Source organism: Oryx dammah, unplaced genomic scaffold (genome assembly GCF_014754425.2).
Source record: "Oryx dammah isolate SB20612 unplaced genomic scaffold, SCBI_Odam_1.1 HiC_scaffold_8, whole genome shotgun sequence".
Classification (NCBI taxonomy): domain Eukaryota; kingdom Metazoa; phylum Chordata; class Mammalia; order Artiodactyla; family Bovidae; genus Oryx; species Oryx dammah.
In genome coordinates this window covers 20,119,010-20,146,623 of record NW_024070192.1, presented here as the reverse complement: position 1 = coordinate 20,146,623, position 27,614 = coordinate 20,119,010, and the positions used below count along the sequence as shown (strand labels likewise).

Here is a 27,614-nt window from a genome sequence, read left to right as displayed (position 1 = left end):
GGTGTGTGTGGGGTGGGTATGTGTGTGTGATGTGGTGTGGTGTGTATGTGGGGTGTGTATGTGGGGTGTCTATGTGTGGGGTGGGTATATGTGTGTGGTGTGGTGTGTATGTGTGTGATGTGGTGTGTGTGTATATGTGGGTTGTGTGTGTGTTGCTCCGTCGAGTCCGACTCTGTGCAACCCCATACACTGTAGCCTGCCAGGCTCCTCTGTCCATGGAATTTTCCAGGCAGGAATACTGGAGTGGGTTGCCATGCCCTCCTCCAGGGAATCTTCCTGACTCAGGGATCGAAACCCATCTCTTATATCTCCTGCACTGGCAGGTGGATTCTTTACCACTGTGCCACTTGGAAATCTGTGGATACCTATGAACCATGTTTAAAATAAAAAGACCGTGTGGCAAAACAGAGAAAAATCTTACAGAAGGACTAGAACAGGGGTGGAAATTGGCTTCTCTTCAAGTGTAAGCTCTGGTTTCTTGGAATGCTGTGGTGAGACGGATTCTGAGCTGTGTCCATGCCCCACGGGAAACAGGCAGTCATGTCTACCAGGTGGGTGGGCAGGGGCAGCACCAGCACTCGGGCCGTATACCTGCCATCCCCACACCAGTATACAGACAGGCAAAGAGCTAGTGAATTACACTTGGGCCCTGGGCAAGCCTCCCAGGTAGAGGTCCAGATCCCAGAAGGTTCACGGAGGGAGAAGAGGGACCAATTCAGGAAGTCCTCCTGGAAAAAGGGGACAACAGGGAGGATGTGAGCGTGGTGATGGTCCTGATGGGCCAGAACGAGCCTTACTTGGGGAAGTGGGTGAGGATGAGGGTCCTCTTCTCGGGCACCAGCTTGTCCTTCTCTACTCGGAATTTCTCTAGCAGCTGTCGCCGGGTAACCGTGAAGATGGAGCGGAGAAGGCTGCGCCCGAAGACGTGAGTGGTCTCATACCGGGGGAGGCTATCACAGCTCTGGGGCACGTGGCAGTAGCAGAGCCATCTGCAAGAGCAGAAGGTGGTAAGGGAGAGCAGAAACCAAGCTCAGGCTGAGCCTACAAGCCTCCCTGCTATCCCTGGCTGGACCTACCTGGTGTAATTGACCTTGTAGGTAGCCACATCCTCAGCCTGAGACCTCTGCCGAAATTGGGCAGGTGTCTCAAGCTTCCAGTAGTTAAGGCAGAGTAGGAACATCTTTGAGAGCTCGAACATCGTCTGCCGCTCCCGGGGAGCCAGGTGACTAAACTTGTACTGCACAAAGTTTAGCACGCCCTGGGGGGTGGGGAGGGGAAGGGAAAAAATAGGAGAGGAGGTGTGAGCAGCTAGCATGGCCTTCTTATCCAAAAGGAAGGTGCTTCCTGAGGGCAGGGGGCTCTCTGGGGCTTTCGCTCTCGCTTTGAGCAGGAGAGATTATACCGCTTCCCACCTCTATACCCACCCTGAGGTTAGCACAAAGCAACCTCCTTTCTCCTAACCTCCCCCCTGTTCTCAGGGCGGGTTGGGGGTGGCAGATAACACAGGCTCCCTGCTCCTCCAAGATGCCCTCAATCCTCTTACCACCTTCCTCATCCCACCTGCTCAATATTAGGCTTCTCAAACGGGGGGCTGCCCAGGGACCCCTCCACCACAGGCCGGGTCATCTGCAGGATGCATTTCCGTAGAAGCTGCAGGAAGAGGGAGGGGTAGAGGTCAGTGGAGCACAGAGCTGCAGACCTTCCCAGCCTCCCTTTCGCCCACTCACACTCATTTGAAGGAAGCTCACCTTGAAGAGGTAGAAATAGACCTGCTTGGTGTCCGTGTCCTCCTCCTTATGAACAGACATGAACAGATTCTCCACGTCCACCACCATCCCCAGCAGCCGGTTAATCTCATCCTCCGACACGTTCTCCAGGTGGGACACATGGTCAGCTGTAAGAATAAGTGGTAGTTGGGAAAAACCGACAGGAAAAAATCAACAGGACTTCCTCCTCCTCATTATTGCCAGCCAAGACACATCCTCAGTCCCTCTGACCAGTGTGACCAGGCAATGAGACTGACTGCTCCTATGTCAGCCCTGGGGGGGGCCTCTTGTCTCTTTTGGTGGGAGGTTTCCTTTCTGCTTCCTTGGGGCACACACACTCCCAGCCCAATTCCTCCTTAGGAGGCATCTTCTGTCTTTCAGAGATGAAACTGTGTGGTCCTGTCCAAGCAGGACCCAGCACTTCCACCTCCCCAACCCCAGTTCCACGGGTACTATCTGCCTTACCCAAAGGGTGCTCACAGCTGCGGCACAGCTCGCTCAGGTTCGCCGCTGGCTGCTGCAGATCCATGCGGGGTGCAGTGGGGGGCTTGGGGTTTTTCCAGCCATTACACTTGCAGGTTTCATTGGCCTGGAAGCAGAAATATCAGTCAATAAGCGTGTAACCCAGGGAAGAGTAGCCGCTCCCCTGTCACAGCTTTGCCCCCATTCCCACCCAAGCCCTAGGATGCCCCAAGCCCCGCCCCCTATTACCCCCAGGCCCCGCCCCCACCTTGCAAGCCGAGAAGACCCCTAGCTTCTCAAGCTTCTTGGCGCGCGGCAGCCCCCGGACTTGCGCCTTCCTTTGGCTGGCGCGCTGCTGCTGGCTCAGGCCAGGTCGAGCCGGATCACCCCCGCTCCCGGTACCCCCACTTCCTACCCCGGGCCCCCCAGTCCCTGTGCTCCCGGCTGGGGCTGTAGCTGGGGCAGGGACTGGTGCCGGAGTGGGAGCCGGAGTGGGGGCCGAAGCTGGGCTGAGGGTAGGAGTCGGAGTTGGGGCAGGGGCTGGGGACTGAAGCGGACGGGGCTGCGCGGCAGGGGCCGGGGTAGAGGCCTGGGAAGGTTCCGCCATGGCCTCCCCCGAAGCGGAGCGCGGCGCAGCGCGGCGCTCCCAGCCCTAGGGCCGCATGGGCAACCGGCATTCAATGCGCAGGCGTCGCTGCCCCAGAGTATGATGGGAGTTGTAGTCTTTCACGGTTAGTTTCGTCGCCTCCAGGTTCCAGACTTTTCTGTCCTGTCCCTCGATCCCGGACAGCCAAATGAGGCTCGAGCTAGCACCCCAGATTGACTCCTCCTCACTTGTAGTCCTTTTAGAAGGCTTCCGAGGTAGTCAAGATTACTGCCTTTTGAGGACAAGGAGAAGCACCCCAGAAAACAGGCTTCTGTTTGGGGAATCACCTCCCAAGCCATAAAGGTGGAAATCCAGGCCTGGGGCCAGAAGTGTAGTGGTTTCATGCCCGCCTCCCTCCTCCCCTCACTCTGCCCCTATCCCACACGTTTCTGGACACAGAATTGCAGCTAGTTCAGTTCAGTTCAGTTGCTCAGTCGTGTCCGACTCTTTGCAACTAGGGTGGTGATTAAATAGCAATAGTTGTATTTCTTGACCTGTTAAGTGGTTACATGGTTGTGCTTTGTGCGCTTTTCTCTGTGTTAACTTATACTTCAACAAAAAGAGGTTTATTATTAAAAGCATTGAGCGTCAGAGTAATGGCCAGGGTCAGGAAAAAGGCTCCTGAGGTGGGGATGAGGGAGTATGGGACCTGCTATACCCCACACCGTGGGCTCCTCCCAGTCAGGGCCCACGTCTTCATCTTTGTGGTCCCAGAGCCCAGCTCTGAGCCTGCCGCGATAGGCCGAGGGTAGGATGAATGAAGGAAACCAGAAAGACGCGTTCATCTCCTAGTACAGGTTTGTATGTGGTCAGAGAACTGTAGGCTATTACAAGAACCAATGACCCCGTGGTCACACTGATGGCTCTGTTCGGGGGCAGTCCTCCTTGCCCCAAGGCCTGATTCGCAGAAGAGCAAGAGTCTCGTGGCTCAATCTCATTTTCACTCCATGCTAGTGACCGCTGCAGGGTCGGGCTCAAGGGCTGCCAACCTCTTTTGTTGGGTCACAGCCCTGGCCGCCCGGCCCTGTGATGGAGATAGGACAGAGGCCTGACCAAAAAAGGAGCAGGATCTGGGATAAAAGCAGCAGCAAGAGGCTACAGAGCAGCTGCCAACCTGACCCGTGGAGGTAGGACATGCAGTTCAGTTCAGTTCAGTCGCTCAGTCGTGTCCGACTCTTTGCGACCCCATGAATCACAGCACACCAGGCCTCCCTGTCATTCACCGACTCCTGGAGCAGAGCTGACCTCAAACTCCGCGGAAGCGAACCTCTCTGGAAGCCAAGGGAGCGCCCTGCTCAGAGCTGCTCAGCGCAGCGCCAGTGTAACAACGCGGGGCCACGAGGCCCCGCCCCCCAGCTCCGATAGGTCGCTAAGTTCTGAGCCTCGAGCCCAACAGCAGTTGCTCACTCGGATGCAGCGGGTCAGTGGCAGTCTCCCTAGCGGGAGCCAGTCGGCCTCCCAATGTCCCAGCGTGGCCTTTACTGAACAGAACCAGGTGGCCACTCTACCGGTGCAGCGGCTCACGGAAGATGTGGCAGCTGTGCGGGACAACGTCCACATGGAGGATGGCTTCCAGATGAAACTGTATGCCCATGGCTTCACCCCCGAGGAGCTGTTGGTTCAGGTGAACAGCGGATGCCTGGTGGTGACTGGCCAGCGACAACTGGAGGGCTGCAACCCGGATGGGACTGGCTTCCGCGTGGCGCAGAAGGTGCACCAGCAAATGTCACTGCCACCGGACCTGGATCCCGCTGCCATAACTTGCTGCCTGACGCCCTCCGGCCAGCTGTGTGTCCGTGGCCAGTGCCGGGCACTGCCTCCCTCTGAGGCTCAAACAGGACCTGCCTCGAGATTCAGAAGCCGTGGCTCTAAGAAACTAGCCTGACCCAGTAAACAACCACCGTAGTGAGCAACAGCTTCAGTGTCCGTGGTCTTTTCTTGGGGCTGGGATCAGAGGTGGAAGTAGAACAAAGGTAGAAGGCCAGGGGGAGGGCCCAGAGGGGAAGGAAAGGCGCCTCAAGGTGGTGATCTCTCATAAATCAGGCCCTGGGGGAAGCTGGAGGGACAGTGGGCAGTGTTGTTTCACTCAGCTTGGCTCACTGCTTGGACCAGCAGCTCCAGCAGGGAGCAGCAGAGAGCCGAAAGGGCCCCACCATCACTGGACTCCAGGACCAGCAGAGGGCCCCGGGGGAGACCGGGAGCGACCGGGAGCCAGGTGACTTGGATCTGGTGTGGAGCTGCTATCTTGGCCTTAGGACTAGCCAAGTTTCCAAAGGTCTTGGGGTGTTCCTTCTTCTTCAGGGAAAAGGGTGAGAGGACCCCATTCCCTCACCAGCCTAGTACAAACTAGTCAAGAAACCCCAAAGAGGCTGTTTCTGGTGTTGAGAGACCAACTATTTTCAAATACAGACTGCACATACCCCAATAAAATCTGGAGGGGGTTGAGGAGAGGCAAATGCTGGACCCTCAACTTTCATCTTGGTGAGATTCAGCCTCAGCTCACTCTTACCCCATGCCACTCGGTTAGAGCTGGTAACAGCTGGCCTCTCTCGGTTACCATGACCACCAACATCCCTTCACTTTAGATGGGGAAGAACACTTTTGTTTAAGAAGATTTAGAGGTTCATGTGAAATTAACTTCAAGTAAGCTGGAGAGGCTATGGCCTGATAAACTCTGCCAGAGAGAGAAAGACAAGGAAGACAAGTGGGAGGTCGATCGATCGGCTGACTATATTGACAAGATACTGATTGGTTACATGTTGAAGAAAACATACAATACAAAATACAGAAAAAGTTGGTTCCGTTCCCTCCCACTACCCCCCCTTACCCACCCACCCCCAAATACTCATCATCGTGATTTGGTCAGAACAGGGCTCAGAGCCAGAGGTCAGGGTGACCAAGGACGAGGGGGAAGAGGGCTATGAGCAATGGGTTCGTGGCTGTCACAATAATGCTGTGGTAATGCTGTGGTTTCTCTCCCAGCTGTGAGTTGGGGGGTAAGGCGGGCGCTGTAGCCTGATGACCGCCAGCTGAGGGAAGAGCTGCCTCTCCCTTCCCTGGCCCCAAGGGCCTGCTCCGCCACCCAGAACCAAGCACACTCCAGACACAGTAAGGATATGGATGCTCCTGCTGAGCCCGCTAATCAGCAAGAGGGGAAGAAGGGTAACTGATCCAAACCCTGCCTCCCCACACACCAGGGTCGGGGTGGAACAGGGGCACGTGGCTACTACCAGCAGAAGAAGAGGGGGAGAGCAGTAGAAAGGGCAGGAAATGGGAAGAGCAGATCATATATATTAAAAAAGTGACTTAAGACTTAAAATTGAATTAGTATTTGTACAGAAAGGTGCAGGTGGAATAACTCACTCCGGCCTATGATCAAAATGATACGGAGAAATCATGGTGGACCCCTCCCCCTGCCCCCCAGTGGTGGCCCGAGTCGTTAAGTGCGATTGGTTAGAGTGGATTCCAGTCGGGTCGTTGAGGCGGAGGAGGTGGGGGCAGTGGGCAGGCAAGGGGGGCTCAGTTGCTGCAGCACTGGCTCCGGCTGGCGGGGTTGTTCTCCTGGAGGTCCACGCCTCGGTTCCGGCCCGGAGCACCAGCTGCATTCTGGGGTTCGTTCTTGGGAAGCTTCTTAGCTGTTGGGAGAGGAACAGGAAGATGTGTGTTTGTGAGGGAACCCCAGCACTCTTCCCAAGGCCACTTGGGTACCACCCAATCAGTGATATCCAGCATACTGATGGCTTCACTGCTACGCGCCAAGTGCGTTCTGGGTCTTTCAGAAAACTGAGACGAAGAGGGGTTAAATAACTCTCCCAGGACCACAGAGTTTAATCAGTGGGAGAGTGAGGATTCAAACCCACACAGGATGACTCTAGAGCCAAAGGAGGGGGGAAAAAAATCCTAAGTAGTGGGTAGGGAGCTGGTGATGTATAGTTTTAGATGGTGGTACAATAAAGGGTCTGGAAGTGAAGTGCTGAGACTTGGGCTCAGGTTTTAGAAATTCCTGGAGTGAACTATATTTATCTGAGAGATGAAAAAGAACACAATTTTATCTAAGTATTAAAAATGGTAAAAGATCTGTTGATGAAGGGACCCCACAGACCTATGACAGGACAGCAAGCAAGTAATACACCCTGGCTGGGGGAAGGGAACAGAGGCCACTTACCTATTGCCATGAAAATTTCATTCACGTTCATCGCAGTCTTTGCTGATGTCTCCATGAACAGCAAACTGTTGTCCTCTGCATAGGCTTGTGCTTCCTGATTTGGACAGAGGTGAGAAAGTGAGTGGGAGGGAAACACTGGCAGGGGCTGAGACCCAGGAGAACAACGGTCCCTGATGAGTGTCTTCCATACGACAGACACGATGCAGCGGGTTTCAGGCCTAAGGCACCTCTGTTCTGAGTTCTCCATGTCACACACAGCACCTCTCAGCTCACACACATCAGCAGATGTCTGACTCAAGTATCCATGGGCCCCAGTTCTGCCCTCTTGCTTTTCAAAATTACTAGGCTAGAAAATATTTCTAGAAAGTTATCCTACAAATAAATATACTCACACACTTGGACAAAAGTATGTGGATGTTGACTACGGCACTGTTTCTAGTCTTTTGTAATTACACACAGCCTAGAAATCCATCAGGTGGGAACTGGTTAAAAAAAAACACACAGTATGTAAAGAAAGAGATTCATTGGCCTGATGCAAAGAGCCAACTCACTGGAAAACACCCTGAAGCTGAGAAAGATTGAGGGCAAGAGAAGAGGGTGACAGAGGATGAGATGGTTGGATGGCAAACTCAATGGACATGAGTTTGAGCAAACTCAAGGAGATAGTAAAGGACAGGGAAGCCTGGCGTGCTGCAGTTCATGGGGTCACAAAGAGTTGGACACGATTTATCAACTGAACAACAAGACTTGGGTATATTTTCCAGAAAGACAAGAAATTGAGAGGAAGTTGGGGGGAGGGGGACTGAGTTTCTAGGGTTAGAGACCCAAATTTCATCCTATATACTTTCCTGTACTGTTAAAAATTTCCGATGTGCATGTGTTTAAAAAAAAAAAAGTTTTTTACTGTTTTGTTAAAAAGTCAGTTTACAGAAAAAGTAAGCTGAAGCTTCTGCTATCTACACACACACACACACCAAACCCTGATGAACACAGAAGGCAGAGCAGCGGACGACACTCCCTTTAGGCTGTGCTCGAGCTGTGAGGGGACTCAGACAGAAGCTCCCCTACCACCACCCATGGCAGTCCTTCGCAAAGCCCGAGCAGCCTGGGGAAGCCTAGTGGAGCCAGCTCGTCCTCCCCCCACGTCTGCTCTGTCCCCCACCTGGAACTCCACGGCTCTCTTGCTGGCCAGGTCTGCCTTGTTGCCTGCAAGTGCGATGACGATGTTGGGGCTGGCCTGCCTCTGTAACTCCTTCACCCAGTTCTTGGCCCGTGCAAAGGTATCCTGGGGAAACAGGGCCAGAGCGTCAGCAGGACAGAGCGGGCCTTCTGCCCAGGGCCGCTCGCTGGAGAGGCTGGAGCTGACAGCGCCCAGGTGTCTAAGATGCCACCACCCTAAAGATTCTGGAGAGACGCCTGCCAACACCAGAGGAAATGTGCCCACACCCCAAACAGGAACAAAGGGTGGAGAAGCAAGAGAAAGTCTTTACTGTGTTGGTGATGTCGTAGACCACGATGGCAGCCTGGGCCCCCCGATAGTACATGGGGGCCAGGCTGTGATACCGCTCCTGTCCAGCTGTGTCCCAGATCTCAAACTTGACTGTTGTGTCGTCCAAGCAGACGGTCTGTGTGAGGAAGGCCGCTGGAAGAGGAAAGGCGGTGTTACCAGGTGCGGAAGAGCTGAGAAGACACCCCCACACATCTGTGCTGAGCCATCCAGGCGCTGGCGCTCAGAAGCCTGCTGCTGAGGGGGGCAGCGAAAACCCCCAAGCTGGCAGCCAGAGCAGCTGAGCATGGCAGGCAGACCTGGTGCTTCTGTGTGTCGAGGGGACCGGGGCTGCACAGGCTTTACAGACCCGGCCAGGCGGGAGTGGGAGGAGAAGGGAAGCTATTGCAGAAGCCCTCCCTGAAGGACCGCAACAGGGGCAGGGGAGGAAGACTACAGGAGAAACCGGGCTCCAAGCATAAAAGGGTGGGCCCAACGCCTCTGCTCTCCCATCAGAGAACACTCCGAGCCCCTCTCTCTGCTCCAGCCCAGGGGTGTTGCTGGCCTTTGGTGTCCTGAGGACACTCTCACACGTTCAGCTATATTGGGGAAGAATGAAGTACACGCCGTGCCACTGCCAGGCAGAGGCTGGGGGACTGGCTTCCCACTGCTGCCCGTGCCACCTCCAGGCACGCTGGCTGCCGCCACCCTTGCCTTTGCCCTCAACTCACTCCTGACTGGCTCGACCTTCAGGGAACACAGTGACCCTATCTTTGGCCGGAGGAGGCAGGGGAACACTCGGCACCTGTGCATGTGCTTCGAAGGAAGAGTCTTGGAGCTGGGACTGGCAGGCGGGAGAGCCAGCAGAGGACTCCGGGCAGCTCTGTGGAGGAAGCTGGCCCTCTGCGGCCACCCACCCCACACCTCCCTGAGGGGCCTGGGGCACTGCCTCACTTCCCCCTCTCAGCTCCTGACTGGAGTGCTGAGGAGGCAGCCGAAGACTGCTGACATGGCCCTTTCTGTTTCCAGCTGCCTGGAAACCTCCTACCAAACCAAGAGGGTAGAAGAAGGATGACTCAAGCCCGAGGTCAGCCCCAGCCCCTCGAGGAGTATACCAGCCACTGAGGCAGGAGGCTGAGACCAGACCGTCACAAGCTACATGCTAGGAAATCAGTAGGAAATCAGTGACAGGTTCTGAGCTCAAGAAGGGCTAAAGGTCAGCTTCAGAAACACCAGCCCACTCACAAGGCCAATTCCCCATTCCAGGGTTGATGCACTGCCTGGTTGTGGTAAGAAGGTAAGAATCCTCAGAGATCCACATGGAGCCCTCCTGTCCCAGGTCGGTGAGGAGTGTACCTCGGGCCACACAAGTAAACCAAGAGGTGGAACCAGGGGAAGAAGGCGGTTTTAGTCTCTCAGATTATTCTCACTAAATGTCTGTTGGGACACAGACATGGAGACCAGCTGGTGGATTCAATCCTAGGGCTTAGGGGAGGCGAGCTGCTGCTGCCTGAGGCATGCTTAGCCTGTGGACAGTTAGTGTCCCTTCTCCTCGATGCCCAGGCATTTATTCCACTTCCCTGAGGCCACCATCCCTGCCCTCGGGCCCACTCACCTCCAATTGTGCTCTCCTGGTACTCGTGGAACTGACCCTTGACGAAGCGGAGGACGAGGCTGGATTTGCCCACCGCGGACTCCCCCAGCAGGACCAGCTTAAACTGACAGATCTTGTTCCCAGCAGCTGGTCCGTTGGGTCGTGCTGCGCCTCCCCGACCCGCCATGGCCCGTCCCGCTGTAGTGGTACCAGTGAGCGTGGGGGCAGGGGCCGGTGCTATGCAAAGAGGCACTTAGTGGGGAGGGGGACTCCAACTATAAGGGAGAGATCAGAAGTACTGGGTTAGTACAAAGACTGTGGCCCAGTGAGCCCCTCTTAAACCACAGGTCACTCCCTCTGCCCTCCTTGACGACCTGGCTGACTGCCTCCCCTCTCCCCCTACATCCTGCCCCACTCTTCCAGAAGTTAGGACACGAGCCCTTACTAGGCTGTAACTCACATCTCTTGGCCCTACAACCATCTGATGGTAAAGAGAAAAGTGGTCACCCAACTCTAGGCTCACAGTTCTCAGCAAACACACTGACTTCCCAACCCCAGAAATGTACATTCACATACAAGTTAACACCCAAAGGAAAGGAATGGGCACCTGCCAGCCTGGTGACTGATGGGTAAGTCAACAGGCAACATGGGGCATCAAAAACTGGCTCAGAAGATTCTAGGATCTAGCTCAACAAACAATGGACCTCTGGCCTGGTAGCTCAGATCACAGCCCGCCTCTAAGCAAAGCCAGAGTGGGAGGTGAGGCCAACCAGGGAACGGGGAGTCCCTGTGGAAAGCTTCTCAGACAAGGTGCTTGGTCAACCTCGTGGGCATTTAGGGACCAGGACCTGGCCAGGTGCAAGTTGTTATCAAAAGAGTCGTTCTGTCTGTCATCTCCCGAAGGACTGACCAACTTTCTCAATCTGAGGCTGGACTGTGTGCTGGAATCAAAGCTTCATTTCACTCCCTCCTCCTGAGCCTCTCCCCCCGCCCCCCACCAGCTCTCTCATTTCTGATGGCCCAGAAGTCTCACACACATTAAAAAACCAAACACACACAAAACCAAACACACACCACAGCCAGCCAGCTCTGCTGGCAGTCAGAAGGGCTGCCAAATTTCCCTTTTAAATAGAGACCCCAGTTCCATTCTCTGCTGGCAGAGTCAGAGGGTGACATGGAGGAGGGCAAGGGGGGAGGTGTGGATGGGCGGAGACAAACGCGGGAGCCAAGACCTGCGTATCCCCCACCCCACCTGGAGCTGGGGTTCCTCCACTGACATCTTGGTCACTCTGTTAGTGGTGGCTGGGACTGAAAAGAAGGCTGAGGCACCCATCTCCAGAAGCTTCTAGAAGATTACCCGGTATGAGAATGTACACAGAATGTCTGGCAAATGAGCTCTGTGAGCAGGTATTGTATCCTGAAGACTCTGTGGGCCATCTGAACCTAAGCTGAGAAGAAAAGGTTGGGATGAGACTGCCCTTTGCAGCACAGAGTCTATGCAGGAAGGGTTTCAGAGCAAGACAGCCCGACTGGCCCCCGAGCACAGGGAGCACGTTCCCCGCCAGTCAAAGGAAGGGGTGTGAATGAAAAAGGGGGGTGTTTGTGAGAAGCAGTGGTCTGTGCTCATGTGAGAAGCAGGCACAAAGGGCTTGCTTTGTGCAACCTCAAATCGTTTCTCCACGTCCAAGTTCTCCCAGCAACTCGCTTAAAAAGTGAGCTTCAGGAAGAGTGATTCACTAACCAGGAACAAGAGTTTCCTTTCTGGACGGCTCTAAAGGAAAAGAGGTTTGAAGCGGGGGCCACCTATTCCCCAAGAGCACACGGAAGGAAGTATGGGGGGGGAGTCCTCACTTGGTGACAAGAAATGCTAGTTTTGAAATATTTTCTAGCTTCAGATGCTTTCTCTTTTCACCCCAGTCAGTGATACTGGCAAGACCCTACGCTGCGCCCTTGAGGCCAGGCCTGTGCTTTCGGCTCTTTTGTCGCCTTCCTCTCAATGTTCTGAACAAACAGGGAATTCAAAGAGCGCTCAGCAAATGAAATGGTTTTCAGAGACAGCTGACATTTACTGAACAACTGCACAACCAGCATCTCCTTTAGGCTGTAAAACCATCTCCTATTTTTCAGATATAGCCTGCTGCTCAGGTGTTAACTGCCCTGCTCAGAGCCACCCAGAATGTGCTGAGGGAACCTGGATGCCAGCCACGGTCCCCGCTGTAGGGGGCACTGTGGAGGCAATGCCCTCCTTCTGTGTTTGGTTTTGAGCAGCTGGGTGAATGAGACTCTCCTTTTGTGGCAGTAGTTTCCTGGCCCAGCAAGGGCTGGCTCTGGCTGCCAAACGCAGCCACCCTGAAGTCCCTGTGTACTTTTGCCACCAGTGGGAGGAGCTGCCCAGGGCCAGGCGACAGCAACAGTGCGAAACCACAGTGGAATTACGGGCCGGTTAGTACCACGAGTCCACGTGATGCGTGATCTTGGCCCAGCAACAGAGAGCGGCCGGGGCACTGGAGAAGGAGGTATGAATGAGTGGGGAAAGGGGAACAGGAGGTGAAGACACAATTCCAAGAAAACCAAAACAGCCGGGGCTGAGGGTTACTGGGGCGGGGGGTAACCAGCACTCACAAATCAAGAAAAATAGAGGTAACACGTAAGTCTTGCTCTTATCAAGCCAGTGGGTTTCCAAACCTGCCCAGACAACTCTGATTTTTTTAAACAAGTCAGAAGAAGAGACATATAATTTTTATGCAGTGGTTCTCAACCCAGTCTACACAACGAAACCACTCGTGCAGTCAGCCCCCGGAGGTTCCGGTATAGGCTGGAGAAGGGCCTGGCGTCTGCATTTTATAACTCACTGCAGGTGCTCTGCCTAGTACAAACTGGCTGGGGACATGTTCTTCCTGGATGCCAGTCCTGCCTTGCAGAGACACCTGAGCAGGCACACACAGCATTTTTTTATGGCCTGCTGCCTCGTGGTTTTCCTGGCCCCACTCAGTGATCACATGAGCCAAGGTCTTGAACCTTCCCAGACACTAAGGCACAGAGGAAGTTGATTTCGTCACCAAGGGCACACGGAGACATGGAGGTGCCTAAGACAGGCAAAGGCCATACTCCAAGGCCCCAGGAAGCCCTAGGCCCTCCCCTCCCAAGACTGGGAAATCAGAGATGGACCCCCGGCAGGTGGTAAACGTGAATTCACTGAACTGGGCTTCTGTCTGGGAACCTTTCCTCCTGAACCAGCAGCTAGATTACCCATAGGTGCAGTCAAGTGGTGGCATTCTAACCCCAAATGACACAGTAAAAGTCAGTCTTCTTTCAGACCGAAATCCATCCAATTCTCTTGAAGAGCTGAAGTTATGGTCAAAGTTTCTTATAAGATATAGAATAAGCCAAAACATGTATGTGTGTGTGTATATATATATATAACCAGTTTCTCCAGCACCAGGAAAAACACGACTGGAATGAATTTCCTCCTGGATATTTTCATGAAGCTGCTGAAATGTGTCGAGCTTCAGACCCACTGTGAGGGCCCTTTCTCACCATGACCCAGCCACCCACCACCCCATGCTCCATATCAGAACTTGGTTCGTTCAGAGGCCACTAGAACAAGCACCACTCCCAATCCTCAAGGCAATTGGGAGAGACTGTGAGAGCGGAGACACCCTACACCTTTCTCCACGGGGCACAAGAAAGGGCAGAAGGGATCCGAGCTCCTAAACATTCTGGCCCATGAACAGGCCTAACAGGTACATGCCCAGCCCAGCCTGAAACCAAGGGGGTAAGAGAAAGAGGGAAAAAAAAGAGCAGGATGCTGCTGTTCTGACCTCTAGACACTTAGGTCTTGCTCAGCGCACGCATGCTTCGTCACCCAGTCGTGTCCGACTCTGCTGTAGACTGTAGCCCGCCAGGCTCCTCTGTCCATGGAATTCTCCAGGCAAGAATACTGGAGTGAGCAGCTATTCCCTTCTCCAGGGGATCTTCCCGACCCAGGGATCAAACCCGAGTCTCCTGAATTGCAGGCAAATTCTACTGTCTAAGCCACCAGGTCAGTGGATCTCAAACTTTTTTCCATCAGAATCACCCATTAGGTTTAGAAAATAGGGCTGACCAACTGAATCCAGAATCTCTAGGAGTGGAGTCTAGAAATCAGTGTTTTTTAAAATAAGTCTCTTTGGGACTTTCCGAGTGGTCCAGTGGTTAAGAATCTGCCTTCCAATGCAAGAGACTTGGGTTCCATCCCTGATCGAGGAACCCCACATGTCTTAGGGCAATTAAGCCTGCACTCTGCAGCTACTGAAGTCCGTACACTCCAGAGCCTGTGCACCACCATGAAAGCTCCAGCATGATGCAACTGAGACCTGGAGCAGCCAAAAAAATTAATTAATTAAAAAAACAAAACATAACAACAAAAAATAAAATAAGTTTCCTAGTAATTCCCTGGCAGTCCAGTGGTTAGGACTCAGCGCTTTCACTGCTAAGAGCCCAGGTTCAATCCCTGGTCAGTGAACTAAGATCCCACAAGCTGTGAAGCATGGCCAAAAACCTAAAATAATAAAATAAAAATAAGTTCCCTAAGTGATTCTACGTGGCTGATTTAAGCCCAAAAGTTGCAGCTGGCACAGGAAGGAGGGAGGAAAATGAGACAGAAAGGCGCCCCCAGCTGGGTACTGTGGACAGTACAGGTGGAGCAAGCTGGGGGTGAGGACTGGCTCTTGGCTCTACCCAACACCTGAAGCGCTCTCCAAGACACCAGATGCTGCTGGAATGTCACCCTTGCTCCCAGCATCCATACTCGAAAAGTTCACCTTTCCCTTCTCTAATCCATGAAGTCACCCACTTGATACGCTCTGTCCTTCCTGGTAAAGAGTGAGCAATTCCAGCTGGTGGGTGTCTCTCGAACTTCCTGTTTGCTTCAGAAACTTCCTCTAGCTGAGAGTCCCAGCACAGCGTGGATAGTGAGCAGATTAGGGAAACCAGATTTCGTTTTGGCCAGAGGCTGGACTGAGACTCTAGACTTGCTTACTCAAGGTTAGCCTTGGGGGTTGGGGGGTGCTGGCCGGTGACTCTTCAGCTATACTTTACTCTGGATAAAAGCATTCCTGAATATTTAACATGGTGAGAATTGGGCAAGAGGACAGCAGAAGCAACCTGTTAGCTTAAAGAGAATGAGCAAATCAGGGAAGGTAGGAGAGGTAATTAGGTTCAAAAGGTAAGGTGGGGGGACTTCCCTGGTGATCCAGTGGTTAAGAATCAGCCTGCCAGTGAGGGGACACGGGTTGGACTCCTGGTCTGGGAAGACCCTACAAACCTTAGAACAACTAAGCCCGTGCACAACTACTGAGCCCATGCTCCATAACAAGAGAAGCCCCTGCGACGAGAAGCCTGCACATCACAACCAGAGAAAGCAGCGGCAACGAAGCCCCAGCAGAGCCAAAATAAAATAAACACAAATTTCTTTTTTAAATCTAAGGTGTAAGACATTAAAAAGCTCAGATCGGCAGGGGAGCTGATTCACTCCGAGACTTAAAAGCACAGGGGAAAACCAGAACCACCAAGACTGGCACCCAGGACCAGAGGGCAGACGCACAGCAGAACTACCCCGGCCTCCAGCTGGTGGCAGATCCAGAGAGACAGGAGCCAAGAACCACAGGAGGTGCCACGCCCTTTCCTAGCACTATTAGCAGTCAGGACTTGGGAGGCTGAACTGGGTTTGGTTAAAGCCTGAGTGACCTTGGCCAAGTCAGACGAGTGACCGCTGTCAGCTTCAGTCCCTTGTCCCTTATCTAGTAAATGGTATTACCTAACACCAATCACACAGCGTTGTTAAATGAAACAAGATTAAATGAAACAACATGCAGAGTGCATGGCACAGTATCCTCCTGAAGGTGAGGGACTTGTGAACAGCAAGGTTGTCACACTACCAAGAGCCTAACTAACTAGTTTTGACTCATTGGTTGTCAAAGCTCAAAGCTTCTCTTCACAATCACAGAGGAGGTGAAGGGGAGGCGAAGTGACCTGCCCAGGGTCACAGCCGGGTGGTGGCAGAGCCCGAGCCCAGGATTACAACTCCAGCAAGGCTCCCCAGTCAGAGACAGAAAGCCCAAGAATATTAATAATATCACTACATCCACCAAGAGTAACAGGGCCACCAAAAAATATGGCTTTTAACTGTGGAAAAAGGAGTTTTGTATCAAACTAAAAAAAAGCATGCTGTTGGATGGAAAAGTTCTGTATCTTGATTTGGGAGGCAGACACATGAATGTCTGTTGTTGTTCAGTTGCTAAATTGTGTTCAACTCTTCTGCGTCCCCAGGGGCTCCAGGCTACAGTCTGTGGGCAAGAGCTTAGGCTGCAGCCCACAGCCCACAAGGCCACAGAGAGTCATATGCAACTTAGAAACTACACAGCAGCTGCAGCAGGACGGGAGCCTGCCAGGCTCTCCTCTGTCCATGGGATTCTCCAGGCAGGAGTACTGGAGTGGGCTGCCATTTCCTTCTCCAGGGGATCTCCCCAACCCAGGGATCAAACCTGCATCTCCTGCACTGGCAGGTGGATTCTTTACCACTGAGCCACCAGGCGCACCCACATGGATGTCTACACAAGCAAAAATGCACTTAAGACTTGTAAGTTTCTCTGTATATAAGTTACATGTCAATGAAAAGATTAAAAATGCTGCTGGTACAGAATTTTGCATACAGCAATGAAAACTTAAAGTTTAGAAACATGAGACCAATCTAACTACCCTATAGATAAAATATTTTACATTTTAGTATTACAAGATGCAGAGTAAAGACAATCAAAAAAATGCTGTCTGAATTAGAAGAGGACCAAGAGAGCAAAGATACCCAAACAAGGGGCGAGATAGTAGGATTTAACATAAACAAATGTGCCTGCTGCATACATATTAAGAATATACTTATGGTTTGTACTTAATTGTGGGTTAAAGAATTTTAAGGTTGTTTAAAGCTTCATGGAAAAGCTGACGCTGATGTCTTTTCAGTGTGGAGAAAGAGGTTACAGTGGTGAGACTCTCTGCACTCCCCAAGCAGTCCAGAGGGAAAAGGGTTTAGGGGTGGACTCAAAGAGAGGCATGTCCTCCCTGCGTGACCACTGGCAACTGTGTGGAATCACCACACCGAGGGCCTGAGTCTCATCTGGAGTGTGTAACAGAGGCAGCTGGGCCCTGGAAGCCAGAAGCTTAGCAGTGCATGCAGGTTGAGATCTGGGGAGAATATGACGGTGTGTCGGGCCAGGGCTGCAGTCTCATCCCACAAAGGAAGGGGCTTGGGGGAGATGGAAGCAGGAGGAGAGGGAAGGGGCGCTGCCTTTACAGTCACAGCACGTGACTCCCTGTCCAGGGGACAGGGAGAGAAATTATCCCAGAGGGGGACTCAGAGGGAGTGAGAGGGGAGGGCCCTACTGCCGGGACAGGCCGTGGAATTTGCCCCAGCCCGCCCAACTCCCTCAACCTGGAGCAGTTTCCCTGTTCTCTTCCAGCAGGGAGACTCCACAGGGTTGGGGGCCTAGACCCCTGCACTGCAGTGAGGCTGTGAGCATGGGGTCCACCAGCTATACCAACACCTGCCGAAGGGACCGCATGCAGGGACACCAAGAGGCACACACCTTGGTTACACGGGACTGCGTGGGCCTTCCCCTGTGTCTGGAGCCGTGCCAAGGAACAGCCCGGACAGAGCGTGGCTGCTCCTGCAGCCCTCTCCCTGGTAGGGGAGGCTGGCAGTGTCGCTCAGCACAGATGCCAGGAGGAGCTGGGTGAAAGCCACCCCTGAGGTCGGAGCCCTGGCCTCCCCGTGCCTGGCCCCAGCAAGAGCCCCAAGAAATCTTTCCCCGATCTCCAAGCTGCTTTCTCAACCCTCGACCACAGATGGACTCCCTGGAGAGGCGGACAGCGGAGTCAGCGCTGGATGGAAACCTCCAGGCCCTTTCTTCCTATGCCCATGGGCAAAAAGGCTGCTGAGGGGCGGGGGCTTATCTACTGGGATCTGCTGACATGGCCTGGCCAGTGTGCCCATCCATACCATCCATCCAAGGGCCCTGGGACCCAGGGGCAGCGCTAGAGTTCTCTGCTGGTCACTTGGGTGGCAGGGTGGTGAGGAAGGCCAGACAGACAGGGGTCTGCCTGCAGCTACACCAGGTGAGGCTTGTCCTGCCTACTGATTTGAAGAGGTCCTGGGGGCGCACGGGCCTACCACAGCCACTAAGAGACTCTCTCCCTAAGACGGCCTGGCCTCCAGCTCGGCACACCTCAGTCCTCAAGGCTATGTCAGAATCTCTGGCCCCATGTAGGGCAGCTCTCTAAGAAGCCTCGAGCAAAAGCCCCACTGGAAGTCTGATGCTTTTTTGGTGGCACAAACCCCTCTGCATCCAGCTACAGGGGAGGGGGAATGGGATGAATGGTGGTGTGGTGGCTCCCCACCCTCGCTCCATCCCCGGGTTCTTCACCTGCCAGGGCTGGGTGGAACGCAAAGAAGAGAGCGGGCAAGCTTCCTCCCTCATCCCAGCCTATACCTACTATGGTCCCAGGATGGAGTCTGAGTCACATGGAAGCCAGTCAGAATGGGTGTAGGATACCGGCCAACCCACAAGCCTCATGATTCCTCTGTCTGAGCTGCTCATGATCCTACAGTTCATTTCCCAAGACAGCGCTAACTAGGATCTCAATAGCGCAGGGCCCGCTGAGTCCTCTGTCTTGGGAAGGTCTCTGCAGGGGCCAGGAGTACACGCCTGGACAGCGGCGGCTTCCACGGCAGCCCCAGGCCAGAAAAGCCTCCAAAAACCTTTGCTGAAAGTCAGGGTCATCAGCAACACTTGCCTACTGAGCTACTCATACCAACAACTGACACCTCTCACAAACCCTTCCTGTCCTTAACAAAAAAAAAAAAAGGAAAGAAAGAAAGCCGGTTTAAGTTACTGCCCCGCTTTTGTTTTGCCCTTAGCTCCTCAACAGAGAGCAGAGGGCAGAGGTCATGCTTCACAGGCAAGCAGGGGGAAAGAATCAGGTATTAGATCTAGCAAACCAAATTCCTCCTGCTCAGACATCCCAAACGCTATGGTCAGAGGCTTCCCAGCCACCAAGAAACAAGGTCAAACTTCCTGCTGTGGGGTCTGAGGGATGATGGCTGCTCCAGGGAGCCTGCATCCCAAAGAACAATATTTTAGGCTGATCTCTCCATTGTTAAATTTTTGTCGTACAAAATGTCGATGGGTGAGGGGAAGAAGTCAGGCAATGCATGGGTCTCAACAGGTTTCAATGAGTGAATCACACTTCTATTTCATGGCCCCATTTTCATGACTGTGGTGGGTGGCAAGAGGCTGGAGAACTTGGGGGCTTGAGGGCTGGAAGTGAGAAAGTGAGAGAAACTAAGGGCATTGCTGCAGATGAAACGATCATAATATAAAATACTCAAAGGCAGACTATGGGTTTCCCTTTGTTTTAACAGCACATAACATCAAACCTGACGCACAGTGGGTGTGCATCAGTGTGGTGAACCGAGCCTGCGAGGCACATACAGACTGGTTAGGTCTGGCAAGCGAATGGGGTAGCTCAAGGCTGCGACACACACCCATCTGCCATACGGTTCGTGTCCCTCAACAGAGCCATAGCCCAGAGGAAGAGACGCTTCCGCACTCCAGACAGAACCTCAGAGCATGAGGGCTGGAGTCAGACAAGATTCAGGTCCGAGAGTTGCCAGTTCCTAGGGTGAGTCTGTACTGCATCACTGAACCCACCTCCCCACGTGCAAAACAGAGATTAGCACCACCCATCTCCCAGGGCTGCTGGGGAAGGATGCAGAAAAGACTCAACCAAGCACTTGAGGGCGAGCTGACGCAGGGAGAGCTCTCCCTGTAAACGTTTGTGGCAGGGAGGTCCCAACAAAGCGGAGTCCTCCACCCGAATGTTCCAACGCTATTTATTCATGTATTGCTTTTGCTTCCAGTTTTCCCGGACCCCATGTATCAGTGCCCCTCATCTGGAGGGCGTGCTGAGGAGGACAACAGCTTGACTCTGAATACTTCTGTTCCTCTCCCAAATGCCTATGTTGAAACCCTAATGCCCACTGGGATGGTGTTTGGAGGTGGGGCCTTTGGGAGGTGAGGCTGTGAGGGCAGAGCCCTCATGAGTGGGATGAGTGCCCTTTTATTAATGAAAGAGACTCCCAGAGAACTCCCTTGCCTCTTCCAGCACACAAGGACACAGCCAGAGGTGGGCAGTCTGCAACCTGGAAGAGGGCCTCCACCAGAACCCAACCATGCTGGCCCCCTGATCTTGTACTTCCAGCTTCCAGAAGTGTGAGAAGTAAATTTCTTTGTTTGTAAGTCACCCAGTCTGCTGTAATTTTGTACAGCTGCCCAAATGGACTAAGACAACAACTTCCCCCAGTGCCTGAGAAAAAGGACCGGCTCACTGCTGATGTCCTCTGTCCTGTAAACAACCATAACCTTGTATTCTCTGGAGACTGACTTCCAAAGCCAGGAGAACAGAGGGTGGGGACCACCACCATTGTCCAGAAAAAAAAAAAAACAACAACAAAAAAAACAATCAACATTGAGTGAAAGCCCCCAACCAGGCAAACAAGAACTCTTTAAAAAAAATAAAAGTCCCACCACATGAAACATTGTAAAGCCAAACGGCGTTCCTTCCATCTCAGAGCCTCTTTCAGGAAAGGGAAGAAGTAGTTCAGTTATGGAGAGGGGGAGGGGACAGCGCTAGGACAGCTGACAAAGACACCAGAGTTCCTTTTAAAACACCAGGCTGCAAATGCTAGAGATTTGGAAACTGGTGTCATTAATCATCACAGCCTTCAGAGCCACACAGAGAGCAATCTGATGACTAGCAGAGTAGCCAGGGTTCGGGAGGCCACCCACGCCCTCCCCCACGCCTGGGATGCTTCTGACAGAGCCACCTGAAGGGGACACACACGGAGCTCTGAACAGAAGGCAAGAAGCTTGTAAACCAACTCCTGTTCAGGTCCCAAGTTAAGTGTTTCCAGCAGGTTACACATCTTCAGAGGGATGACAGAACAACAGAAGGATTTAAGCTATTCAGTGATTCAGGATGACAGCTCAAAGTGACAGCCTGCCCTGAGCCTGCCTGGAGCCACAGACCCTGTGCAAGCCCTCTCAAAGAGGAGGTCTGTTTCTGAATGACAGCAATAGAATGCTGGCCTGGACCACGGGGACTCGCCTACCAGACTCAAGAGTTCTGGCAGGTTTGGCTGGAGAACTTAGTACCTGAAATACAGGAATGGTTATGAGCCTCATCCTTCCAAATGGATAGTAAATTCCAAAGTAAATACCAAATCCGACCATTTTGGGCTCAGTCGAAAAGCATCAGGCAGAGGGTAGGAGAAGTATGGAGAAGCAGCTGCTGGCCACTGGGGTCAGCTCCCAGGAGTCTCCCGGGGTGGATTGCCCAGGTGCAGCTCCACCCTGGCTGTACCTGGAGGCTTCAGCAACTATGACTAACCATCAAGAGGAGAAATAACTTGAGCCCAACCATATAACTCCATATCAACGCAGCTGAGAGGAAGCATTTGCTAAAAAGGAGGGGCCCTGCAGAGCCAGCTGATTCTAGGACCAGGCCAGGAAACACACAAGGTAAGCATGAAGCACCCTGCAGTGCCAAAAAGTAAGGAAGTGCTTACAAAACTGAAAACCAAAACACCCCGAGAGGATGGGGGTAGGCCAAAGGGAGCTGAAAGAGCTCCCAGGGACCAAAGCTGGGACAACCTGAACAATAAAGCAGCACTGGATTATAAACTGCAGTGTGAAATAAACACCCACGAGACCATACTGATATACCTCATTGAATACATAAACGGGGGAGAACAGCCAAATCTTGTGTGTACGAGAATTCGAAACAACCCATGCAGATCCTCTGCCCGGGAGGCGAGGAGCATAACTCCCCACCTCTCCAGTGTGGACTTCTCAGAGGGGCTTCCTTCCAAGGAGGAGAGCACAAAAAGGGGCAGGGGAGATGATGATGTGGGAAAGCCCGACAAACACCTCAGCCGGCGCAGAGCGTACGTATCCTTGATATGATGTGGTGAGAACGGCACTTTAGCTCTGTGGTCTTCCTCCCCAAAACCCATAGCCCCAGTATGGCTGTGAGGAAAATACTAGGCCAATCCCAACTGAAAGATATGCTATAAAATATCTGACCATTATTCCTCAAAACCGTCAAGGTCATCAAGAACAAGCAGAGTCTAAAAAAATGTACAGCTGAGAGGAACCTACAGAGATATAACAACTGAAGGTAACGTGGTGTCCTATATGGGATCCTGGAACAGAAAAAGAACACTAGATAAAAACCAAGGAAATGTGGGATTTCCCTGGCAGTCCAGTGGTAAGAGTCTTCGCTCCCAATGCAGGGAGCCCGGGTTTAATCCCCGGTCAGGGAACTAGACCCTATAGGCTGCAACTAAGAGCCTGCACGCCACAGTGAAGACCGAAGACCCTGTGTGCCGCAACCAAGACCTGGCACCGCCAGATCAACCAAGTAATTAACTTTTATAAAAAGGCAACTGTGAATAAACTGTGGACTTTAGTTAAAATAATGCATAACTGGTTCATTAATTGTAACACATGTACAATACTAATGTAAGATATTAATCACAGTGGAAACCATGTGGGAGTTGGGGGGGGGGTGCAGTTTGGGCAAAAACTCTAGGACCCTTGCAATTTTTCTGCCAACACCACTTTCTCAGGCCCACTCTTACAAGAATGAGCCTTGTGCAGACGTGCAAGCGAGGACCCAGGGACCAGAGCCGAGTTCACTTCCATCAGCCCTTGCCAAACCCTGGCCTGGGGTCAGCACTACCCCACCACCACACACAGCTCCGGGGGCACAGCGACCAGGTGCACGGGCGCTGGGAGGCAGGCAGCAGACCATGGACGGCCGCGGCCGTGCCCTTTCCCGATGAAAGCTCGTGTGGGACGTGATATCCGGAGAGCTCTACCCTCTAGAAATTGAGTTGGTGGCCTGTCTCTGCCCCTTCTGTTACCTGTACTGTAGCATTCATCCTGTTTACCTGTCTGCTTTCCTATCTCTGAGCAACTATGTGGCAGCTAGATGAAGAAATGGATCAGAGGGATGTGAGCCTGAATCTCAGGCTCACCGCATCCTCGCTGGGTGAGTTAGAGGAAACAGGCTGCCATCTGCTTCAGGGGCAGGTCTGAATGTCTGCCCTTTCCTTGGACAACCACAGTGGGGGCCTGCTATGCTGGGTGCCAGGATGGCACAGAGATAGAATAGGCCACAAGTGGTGCCCCCACGGAGCTTATTCACTAGACAAGGAGGCAGACCACAAGCAATGAAAGGAAAGCACAAGCAAGAGGAAAGCCCTCAGACTCCCTCGGGGGAAGAGGGCTTCACAGAGAAGTGATGTTCCAGCTGCGCTTTGAGAGAAAAGCTGGGCACTGCGGCTCACAGGCGGGAGGCAGAGAAGGGCCTTCCACGCAAAGGGAAAAGTGCACAGTGCACCCAGAGACGGGGTGAGGAGGGGCCCGAACACATACTTTCAACTTTCCTCCTGCTCTGCCACTCACTCCACCATAACCTGGGGACTGAATGCAGTCAGTCTGTCCTTGCACACAGGAAGCACAATTCAAAAATGTAGCTTTTATTTGGATGATTGTTCCTATATACAGGAGATGGGGTAGTTACTCTGAAAACCAACCTTCTATGGTACCAAGCTATTAATGCAGAGAACTTCTTAAGAAACACTCCAAAAAAAAAAAAAAAAGAAATACTCCAGTTCTACTCTGTCAAGGCTCTTGAAAGCACTATTACCTGGGTTGGGGGACATCCTAGTTTACAAATCCTATCTGAAGTGATACTTCTCAGATGGCCCCAACAAAAGTACCCCTGACTCAACTCAGGTGAGAGAAAATGCAAAAGCCCAGAAATCTGGGAATTGAACCCAAAGCAGCCTGCAGGAACGAAAATATTGTCCTCAAGTTTCCTGTTTTAGCTTAAATATATGCAAATTTTGCATTCCAATCTATAAGAGATTCAGGATTATTTGAATATAAAAACGTCTAAAACTGAGTAAGACTGAAGTCCCTAGGAGATGCAAAGATCCATGGTTCTGAGTATCCAGTGGGTCTGAGAACCCCCAGTGGGAGGAGCAGAACCAGGGCCTCAGCATTCTCTTCTGTAAAATGGGAACACAACCTACATCAATTCTGTTCCCCATCCACGGAACGAGACAACATGGCAACAAGCATCCAGCCAAGCACCAGGCATCACAGTAAAAACTGGCAGAAACACTGACTCAGAATCCTAGGGATAAATTATGATGTACCTTCAAAAGCCCATGGACCTTGTGAGTATCTATTCTGTGCCAGGGAACAGACTAACTTCTTTGTCCCCTTTGTTTCCACTTTGGCAAGATATTTTGTATCCCCATTTTACTGGAAGAAAGAGAGGCTCAGAGAGGTCAACAAGTCCAAGGTCACACAGCTGGTACATGAGGGAGTCCAGATGACAACTCAGGCCTGGTTGACTCTAAAGCTCTCGTGCCTTCCACCCCACCACACCACCTCTGTTTACCAGGCAAGGGTTAGAGGAAGAAGGGTCCTTTTGAGAAGTACTTGGTTGGTGGGGTTGAATTTAAATTTCTGACCTTATTCTGTGTTTCCATGTAAACTCCAGTGAAAGGAGCCCCTGGTGGACTGCCACATTCTTCCCACTGCAAGCAGTAGGCAGCACCAGGGGAGAATCGGGAGGCTAAGCAGAGGCCAGCTCCGCCAACTCTCTGTGCCCTTCACCCTGCCCAGAGGGACCATGAGTCCACTCACTTTTGCTTTCATTTTCCAGCCATCATGACTTTCAGATTCCCAAGAAATTAATGGCATGCAGATGCATGCACTCTCAGGCCCTGAGGGGTCCTGACTTGGGACTCATAACTGCCATGGTCCCCAGAAACAGGGGTGAAAGAAGACAGGAGGGTAGGGTGAGGGTGGGGCGGAAAACCAGACTCAGAGGAGGTTGTCACTGGTGAGGATGCACCTAGGCCACTGCTTGCCCATCCGAATGTTCATTCCTTCCAAAAACAGACCAAAGGAGGACCCGCTATTAGGGAAGATGAGGCACATCAAATCCCAAAACAGACCCAGTTCGATCTTCTTCCGACTGTGTAATCTAAGGCTAGCCACTTAAGTTCCTTCAGCATCGTCTCTAAAGTGGACATACAAGTCCCACAATCTTCCAGCACTCTTGTGAGGAACACGTGTGAAAAGAACTTGGCAACTTTAAACTGATTTATAAAAAATTAGTTGTTACCACCCTTCCACAGTATAAAGGCAGAAAAAGGCCTACTGTTTGTCAGAGGCAAGACAACAGAAGAAGGGCATCAGAGGGGATGGGCTTCTGTCCCACACAGAGCCCTCCCTCTCTCTGCCAAGCAGTGTCAGATCTCTGCTTGGACTCTATAATCTCTGGATGACAGAAGTACATGCCTAACCCAGGACACTAACGCCTTCCTGTCTCTCTGAAAGGGAGAGCTTCTCCTTCAAAAGCCTGCTTTAGAATCAGAGCTGGGAGACCAAGCCCAGACAAAGGTCTCCTCAGAAAGCTAGCTAGCCTCATCCCAGGACTCCCAGAAACTACACCCCAGTACTGAGGAGGTAAGTTTGGTCAGAGACCAATGGCCAGAGAGCAGCCAGCTTCTCTGGCTTTGCCCCTCAGGAACACAGACTGGCCAGACTAGAGAAACTAGGTTGGTCACAGAAGTCTCCAGCAATCTCGGAAGAAGTTCAGAGAGACAGAGAGAGAGCTTGTGACCTGACTGTTGACACTAACAAGGTTTTTTTGTTGTTCAATAAAAAATGAAATAAGTGCATCCTAGGTCTAGCTTGAAAGTTCATAGGAGTCAGACACTGTCCAAAAGAGGTCAAAAAGATCTCAAGGCAAAACAACTGGAATACTTGTAAGGAGCATCCAAGGGCAGTAAAGATGGCCCAGAACACTGAAGAGCTTCAGAAATTCCCAAAAATTGCATGGCCTTCCCTCCCTTCCTCCACTGTAGACAGCAAGAGTCAGTCATGGCCTTCAGAGTCAGGCTGCACTCATTAAGGTACAGTCTCTGGCCTGTACTTTGGCCACATAACAAAGAACCTCCCAGCCTGGTCTGAGACAGCAGCCATTTCATACACCTAAGTCCTAAGCAGTGGACAAGGATCAGATGTCAGTACAGGCCGTCACTCGGAGAAGCTAGGAGAAATCAGCACTTTCTGGCATGTGTGGGAATTCCTTGGGCTACAAAAAATGAACACATTAAGAACCCAGAGGTGCTACTGTGACCTCAACTTAATTCTCTGTAATCTACGATTTACATGATCAAGCCCAGAGGGGAATGGAAATAGACCCTGGGACTAAAAGTGGTGAGACCTGTTGATCAAGGAGGTAAGTGTGCTTGTATAGGGATGGGAAGAGATAGCCCAGGACTCTTTAGTTCCAGACTCTTTATTTTTGGTCTTTTCCTTCTTCCCTAAAGACCAACAGACAGCAGTCCCAGGAGGAGCAGTCCCCTCTGAGGCAGCTTGGAACCACTCACGTGCTCTGGGAGGACAGGGCTGGGACTCCAGCAAGTGGGGAGGAGGAGGGGAGAGAGAAGATAATGAATGGGCAGAGCCACCCTGATCTATGTGATCTGTAGCTAGGATTGAGCAAACCTCAGCTAAATTGTTCAGAGGCAGGAAGAGTGAGCGATACACTCAAGAGAACAACACAACTAGAGGACAGGGGCTGAGGGGGCAAGACAAGAAGACAGCTCATTCCTAAAGAGTGATCCAGACTTTAAACTCTGCTGAGATCCTGGGTGGCTCTCTGGCTTCAGGAGAGAGAGGAAGTTAAGGAGTTGGGGGAGCAGTCTTACCCAGGACCCCCACCCCCACCCCGCCCCAGCCCCAGGAAATCGAGATAAAATTCTTCCAGGGCTGGAGGGACAACTGTTTTTATGGGATGGGGAGTGAGGGGCAGGAAAAAGGCGACAGACAACACTCCGGGCAACCTCTGAAAGAGAAGGGGGACAAGATCCTTCACACCTGACAAAGATTCCTCCAATTCTGGGAGCAGAGGGAGAGGAACTTAGGGTCTCTCCCTCCCACATTCGGACCAGACAGGCCAGAGAAGAGCCACAGAGATTTCCAAAGGCTCAGGAAGGGCAGATAAGGGAAGGAAAGAAGAGATCTCCCAGCTTTGGCTCGACGCCTGGGGAGTCCCTTAAGAAGGGGCTACGGATCGGGGGAGGGATCAGTATCTCCCTAAGCCAGGGTTGGGCGGGAGGAAAGGCTGCCCCGGAGAGTCTTCAACACGAAAGAGACACTGGGTCCCAGGTCAGGCACACTCACGGCGGCTCCGGGGCGGCGGCGTTACTTGGGGCCGGGGCTCGGACAGGCTCCGCTCCTCTCCCCCCGGCGGTGTCCCAGGCTCCGGCCTCCACTTCCGCCTTTCAGCCGCTCCGGATCCGGATCTCC

At 52.5% G+C, this 27,614-nt stretch overlaps 3 protein-coding genes across 5 annotated transcripts in view; 1 reads left to right on the top strand and 2 right to left on the bottom strand.

The window, feature by feature from the left end:
- KAT2A (lysine acetyltransferase 2A) overlaps positions 1 to 2,888 on the bottom strand; it is a 13,309-nt gene extending 10,421 nt beyond the window's left edge. For 2 of the 3 annotated variants that reach the window (XM_040245251.1, XM_040245253.1), the window contains exons 1-6: positions 2,497 to 2,887; positions 2,232 to 2,355; positions 1,749 to 1,894; positions 1,561 to 1,650; positions 1,077 to 1,258; positions 798 to 989 (exon numbers count right to left, since the gene is read on the bottom strand). In XM_040245251.1, coding sequence (XP_040101185.1) covers positions 798 to 989; positions 1,077 to 1,258; positions 1,561 to 1,650; positions 1,749 to 1,894; positions 2,232 to 2,355; positions 2,497 to 2,835 — 1,073 coding nt within the window. In that variant the 5' untranslated portion in view covers positions 2,836 to 2,887. Of the gene's footprint in view, positions 1 to 797; positions 990 to 1,076; positions 1,259 to 1,560; positions 1,651 to 1,748; positions 1,895 to 2,231; positions 2,356 to 2,496 lie in introns of all 3 variants that reach the window. The other variant, XM_040245252.1, reaches the window with a different exon arrangement.
- Positions 2,889 to 4,122: 1,234 nt separating this feature from the next.
- On the top strand, positions 4,123 to 4,760 carry HSPB9 (heat shock protein family B (small) member 9). Its single transcript, XM_040245356.1, has one exon. It carries the CDS (start codon positions 4,286 to 4,288, stop codon positions 4,757 to 4,759), a length of 474 nt encoding a protein of 157 aa, XP_040101290.1. The 5' UTR covers positions 4,123 to 4,285; the 3' UTR covers position 4,760.
- Positions 4,761 to 5,590: 830 nt separating this feature from the next.
- Positions 5,591 to 27,614, bottom strand: RAB5C (RAB5C, member RAS oncogene family). The gene is made up of 6 exons (XM_040245352.1): positions 27,489 to 27,614; positions 10,141 to 10,394; positions 8,530 to 8,681; positions 8,202 to 8,324; positions 7,040 to 7,133; positions 5,591 to 6,509 (listed from the first exon to the last, which is right to left on the bottom strand). The coding sequence occupies exons 2-6, from the start codon at positions 10,304 to 10,306 to the stop codon at positions 6,394 to 6,396; spliced, it is 651 nt and encodes a 216-aa protein (XP_040101286.1). The 5' UTR covers positions 10,307 to 10,394; positions 27,489 to 27,614; the 3' UTR covers positions 5,591 to 6,393.

What these genes read in the sequence shown, in the direction of transcription:
- RAB5C (XM_040245352.1), bottom strand. Translation starts at nt 10,306, where the DNA reads ATGGCGGGTCGGGGAGGCGCAGCACGACCCAACGGACCAGCTGCTGGG. An exon ending in AGAGAGCCGTGGAGTTCCAG is followed by an intron (nt 7,134 to 8,201) that starts GTGGGGGACAGA and finishes TGTCCAAATCAG; the next exon opens with GAAGCACAAGCCTATGCAGA. An exon ending in TGAAATTTTCATGGCAATAG is followed by an intron (nt 6,510 to 7,039) that starts GTAAGTGGCCTC and finishes CTCTCCCAACAG; the next exon opens with CTAAGAAGCTTCCCAAGAAC.
- HSPB9 (XM_040245356.1), top strand. Translation starts at nt 4,286, where the DNA reads ATGCAGCGGGTCAGTGGCAGTCTCCCTAGCGGGAGCCAGTCGGCCTCC.